This window comes from Crocodylus porosus, unplaced genomic scaffold, assembly GCF_001723895.1.
Source record: "Crocodylus porosus isolate Cpor-Errol unplaced genomic scaffold, CroPor_comp1, whole genome shotgun sequence".
NCBI lineage: Eukaryota > Metazoa > Chordata > Crocodylia > Crocodylidae > Crocodylus > Crocodylus porosus.
Genome location: NW_017728951.1, coordinates 31,115,439 through 31,120,969, shown reverse-complemented (window position 1 = coordinate 31,120,969; position 5,531 = coordinate 31,115,439). Strand labels below are relative to the sequence as shown.

Here is a 5,531-nt window from a genome sequence, read left to right as displayed (position 1 = left end):
AGACAACCCAAGAAGGGTGTGGGACCCAGGGCAAGTCAGCCCATGCAGGGCCCTGCTTTGATCCCGAATCCGAAGAAGTTGCCACTGCCGCCATTGGCGACAGCGGGGTGTAGGGGCAGCCAGTGAGCGGCTGGACATGGAGCAGTGCCTGGCTCCAGACTGCCCCTGTTCCACCCAGCTCCGCGGGGCCCCCCAAAGCACAGGGCCATGGGCGGTCACCCCGATTTGGCCCCTCTTAGGGACACCCCTTCCAAATATTAATTTTAGAAAATCATCTTTGTTTTGTCTTAATTCACCTTCAAAAACCCAGAATTAGCAAGGAAGAGAAAATCATTTGCTCATAAGGATTTCTGTTACTGAGAAACAGGCTGCTGACAGGAATATGCTGAATATGGTATTCGTAGGTGTGTAATGATCTAAAATCAAATATAAAAGGCATGATTTTGGCAAAAATAAAACAGCAGATGCTTATAACAAATGAGTTTGCTCTAACAGATTTCTCTTTTGATAACTAGGTCAGCTGTTTCTAACTGAAAATAATTTTAGCTAAAAGATTTTTCAGATATAAGTTTTGTAATAGAAGAATAAGAAACAAATCCATAAACTTAAGGTATAATCATGTATTCATTGACATTTGCACAACCACATAGATTTAGAATTTATGTGTATTAAATATACATGTGGTGCTTCATTCAACCAAAATATACATTTTTATAAATAACATTCACATTTTATCCCTAGCATGGCACTTGCACAAAAGTAACCATACCTTTAGCAACTGCACAATTTGCACAAGTAACTCTTTGTAAACGCATTCTTTTCTTTACCATTTTCTTTATGTTTATGAGTATGTTCCAATATGCAGCAATTAACAGAAAGAAAATAACCTGACCATGTTACATAATTTATATCCATCTAAACAATACATTAAATCCTCCAAAACAAAGGGAAATTAAATTTAGAAAAAATATCTTGTAATGCTCTGTAAATATTTTATGAAATATATAAAACCTGAAATAATTATCAAATGCATGCATAGGGTGCATATCACCATAATATATAGGTACCAGAATACAGAAACTTCCATGAGCATAAAGCTGAATCCTTATAAACCAGGGGTGGGCAATTATTTCAGGCGCAGGGCTGCTTACTGAGTTTTGGCAAGCCATCGAGGGCCATATGACAGGCAGCCAGGGGAATATAAATATTAATTTTCTAAATTTTTTAGGGGCCCCACGGGTCAGATAGAATGGCCTGGTGGGCCGCATGTGGCTCACGGGCCATTTTGCCCATCCCTGTCATAAACTGTACTTTTTCCATCTCTTGAAGTGGCTCCTTAGACTTGTACAATGCAGTGGTTTGTAGTTTTTAAAAGTCTAAACTACCCTTTCCTTTCCTTTCTTATTCTTGCATGATGGAGTTGTTTCTGAATGTGTATAGAAGCAGCGATGTGGAGAATGTAGGGGTGTAGAGCCATTCTTGCCCCTGAAATGTAGAGTACATGTGTTTCTCTTGAGCTTGTAAGAGCAAGCTTCTATGCTCTCCTTTGCCCACTTCAGTGGGGAAACCTTCTTAAAAGGGAAAGCATCTGAGATGAAATCTGAAGTCTATTTGGTGTAGTTTTATTTGGATTTTAGCTGACAAAGCTGCAAAGAGGCCTAAAACATTCTTCCATTATTTATCCTTTTAACCTTGGAAAACCCCAAAACCTTTAAGCCCTGTTGTGGGACATGCTGTACATTTGGCTCTGTCAAAGAACCCCATTTTGTGAACAGAGCTCCTGCATGCAGATTGACTGCTGTGCCTACACAAAGCACTTCTAATGGGGCTCTGTGCAGAGACACCAACTTCCCCCGATTAATGAATTGCAAGATCAGGGCCCACATAAACACAACAAACCATAAAACCCCCAAAGGTTGTTTAATGGCAAAGGAGCATATTTTCTGTGAGATACTTTTGCTTTTTAAAAAATATTGCCCATGAAACACCACCATAGCTCCTTAGTAACCAGGCGCTCAAAACAATCTTTGCACACCTTGTGCACCTCCCTGTTCACCTACCAACAATAGATATATGTTCAGGGTGGCATTTGACTGGTGATGTTTTGTTTTTAAATACATGTTCAAGTAACTGGTTACTGAAAGTATCATTTGGGAATTGTGATAGCAGCACATTGGTAGGAGCTAGTCTTGGGGCTCTTGATCAGAAGACAAGGAGGCTCTTGTTCCTCCTGCTATTCCTGCAGCTCTAGAAAGCTTTCCTCTGGGTCTTAATAATTTCTTCTTCCTTGCAGAGTGCAGTTTCTTTTTTGTAGCCAGACTCTGCTGCATATAAGTTGTCCCTATCTTCATATACATTCACCTTGAAAATGGACATTCAGAAGAAAACAGAAACAAATATGGTACTAAGATTTATATCCTTAAATTATCAGTAGCAGAAGATGCAGCTCATAGTTTAGGTGGACAATACATAGTGTAGCATAAGCAATGCTTTATCATTAGTTACATATCACTTCAGATTAACATAAACAGAAGCACTTTATAACACATGATTTCTAAAACTTATCATGGGATGACTTTAGAAATTCCACAGTGAATATCCAATCTTTAAAATATTTTATGACATCCACATGTCGGTAATGACTGTGATAAACAGTCCTTTTTAGCATCCCTTTCAAATAATTATTTTACAATATGCCCCTAAAAACCGAGTACAAAGCCATATTTTTTGTTATAAGTAAATACCCATTTCTAGATACAATCTTGACACATTTATGTACCTTGTTTAAATTGTACTGGTATAAAGAGACAGGTTTTCCCATTCCTAGTAGACATGCTATTTTCTACATCAAATATCCTATGCACATATGATTATCCTTAAGAGAAAGTTTCCCAGAGATCAGATGCCAGGTATTTAAATGTGTCAATTACTTAATTTTCCCAACTCATTTTACCATATGTTAAATTCCCACTACTACATTTATTAACTCAAAAAGACTTCCTGGGATAGGCAGCTCTCATATGGAAAATGAACTGTGTGAGTACAGAATCTGTAACTTCATTTAATTAACAGCTCTTACAATTTGTAATGGGAATGTAGAAGTATTAGTGAGGAGAAGCTGTAGGAAATGACAATTTCATGTTGGTGTTCAGCTGTTAGAAGACTGCTTGACCCCGAGGAAGGCAGTAACGTGTGGGCTGGAGGAGTTATCCCCCTGAGAAATGGAATGTGGAGTTACCATCCAGGGTGGGGATCTGGGAATGCTGACCAGGAGATAACAGGAAGGCAGTCCTCCAAGGCACCGTGTTGATGGCTGAAGCAGTTTCTCTCCAGAACGTGTGTGTTGGAGGAGGTCAGGTGACCCTATTACACCTTTAGGATGAAATTGCGACTTTTTTGGGGGGTGACAGTAAGGGGAAGTCCAACAATTCTATAATATACATTTTTGGTTTGGGTGGAGATAAATGTTTCCTGTGTGGCATATATTTACAAGAAAATGGTAACCACCAAGACAAGGAAGGTGTTTACCAATCTGAACTAGAAGCCCTTAATTGTATGAATTGGCCTTTACAGAAATAGTTGAAGGTGATGACATGAAAACAAGGATGCCAACACCTTGACCTTTAGTCTAACAAACAGTTCACAACCTAGGAATGGAAGAGAGAAGCTGACACCACTCCCCCTACCCTACACCCCCCACAAGGTGAGTCATCAAACATCACATCCTGAGGTACAGTAACTGCAGCCTGATACCATAATGAATTCTCTAACTTCTTTAAGATCACAAAAGTCACAACTCGAAATGTTCAACCCTGGATAACAAAGCTAGGTGCCAGAGCCCGTCTTCAGGCTCCTAAATAAGAGCAGCTGATTGTCAGAAGTCCTCAGCACCTATGGCCCCTGTCAACTTGCTGGGCATCTGCATTTCCTGCACATCTTTTGAAAATCTATCCATTTTTATTTAGAAGCATAAACCCAGATTCAGATGGTTTGCTTGAAGTGCTGTCAGCCAATGAATGCCAAGGAACGATCAATCTATTAAGGATAAGCACCCATTTTAGGTGAAATAGGATGGTTAATATGTGGCTGTTATGCATCTGGGGCAGGCTGTGTTTATCTCATTCTTCTGCGATGGGGTCTTGGGCACATGCAGGGTACAGGGAGCAGCGAATCCCGTGCGCTGGAGTGATATGTGTGTGCAAGGGGGAGGCCTATTCTTCCTTTAGGTGTGTGAGGAATGGAAGATCTTATCCCCCCGGGTTGGGGTGACAGTGAGCCCTGTGCAAGGGGTGATGGTTTTCAGGGATACCTCTGCCTCACACTCAAACTGCAGAAGGGCTGGCAGGTGGAGACTCCTGGGGCTGTTGCTGTGGGCAGCCTGTGCGAGAGAGCTTCCAGGCCTCTTCCCCAGAGGGGGACCCTCACTACTCTCCTCTTCTCCCTGCAGGCTCACATCATGGGGCATGGGTGGGGCCCAGGCAGTGATGGCAGGGGGAGGAAGCGGAGGTGTGGCAACCCCCTCCTTGTGGCAGGTGACAGCACGGTGATAGGAGACCAGCTCCTTGCTGAAGTTGACCCTCTCCACAGCTGAGCTGGCCGCAGAGCGGTGGAAGCATGGGCAGCCCAGCAAGCTGCCGAACGCCCGTCTGAAGTCTGCATTGAAAGCATAGATTGCCGGGTTCACAGATGAGTTGGCCCAGCCAAACCACACAAAGACGTTGAACGTGGTCTGGCCCACGCAGGGCGATGGCTCCTGGGGGCCGTCCTCATCCCTGGGCTGGCAGAAGGGCACCAGGCAGTTGAGCACGAAGAAGGGCAGCCAGCAGCAGACGAAGACGCCCACGATGAGGGCGAGGGTCTGCAGCACCTTGGCCTCCTTGCGCAGGGAGGAGGCCGGCTCCCCATCCTGCGATGGGCACCACCCTCCGGCCTGCTCCAGGGAGGAGATGCGGCGGATCTGGGCCCGGGCAATGCGGTAGATGCGGGCATAGGTGGCGATCATGACAGCCACGGGGATGTAGAAGCTGACCAGGGAGGAGGTCACGGCGTAGGGGCGGTTGAGGCGGGTGTCGCAGCGGGGCAGTGGCCCCGCGTCCCCGTCCCCGTCCCCGCCAGCCCTGTGCCAATGCAGCTGCACGGGGACGAAGGAGATGAGGAGGGAGAGGGCCCAGGCTACGGCGATCATGGTGGCGGCCAGGCACCGGGTCATGCCGCGCTGGTAGCGGAAGGGGCTGGCGATGGCCCAGTAGCGGTCCAGGCTGATGAGGCAGAGGTGCAGGATGGAGGCGGTGGAGCACATGATGTCGAAGGCCACCCACGTGTCGCAGAAGCGGCTGCCGAAGAGCCAGGCGCCGCCCGCCAGCTCGGTGACCGCCCGCCAGGGCATGACCAGCGCCCCCACGCACAGGTCAGCCGCGGCCAGCGACAGCACGAACCAGTTGGTGAGGCGGGCGCGCAGGCGGCGGCAGCGCAGCACGGCCGCGCACACCAGCGCGTTGCCCAGCAGCGTGCCCAGCACCAGCGCGCCCAGC

The 5,531-nt window shown here is 46.3% G+C and overlaps 1 protein-coding gene across 1 annotated transcript; it reads right to left on the bottom strand.

Annotated features, from left to right (window-relative positions):
- Positions 1-2,681: 2,681 nt before the first annotated feature.
- On the bottom strand, positions 2,682-5,527 carry LOC109323851 (D(1)-like dopamine receptor; the record flags this gene model as incomplete). Its single annotated transcript, XM_019555519.1, has 1 exon — positions 2,682-5,527. A coding segment is annotated over one exon (1,305 nt), but the record flags the coding sequence as incomplete, so codon positions are not given.
- Positions 5,528-5,531: the final 4 nt, after the last annotated feature.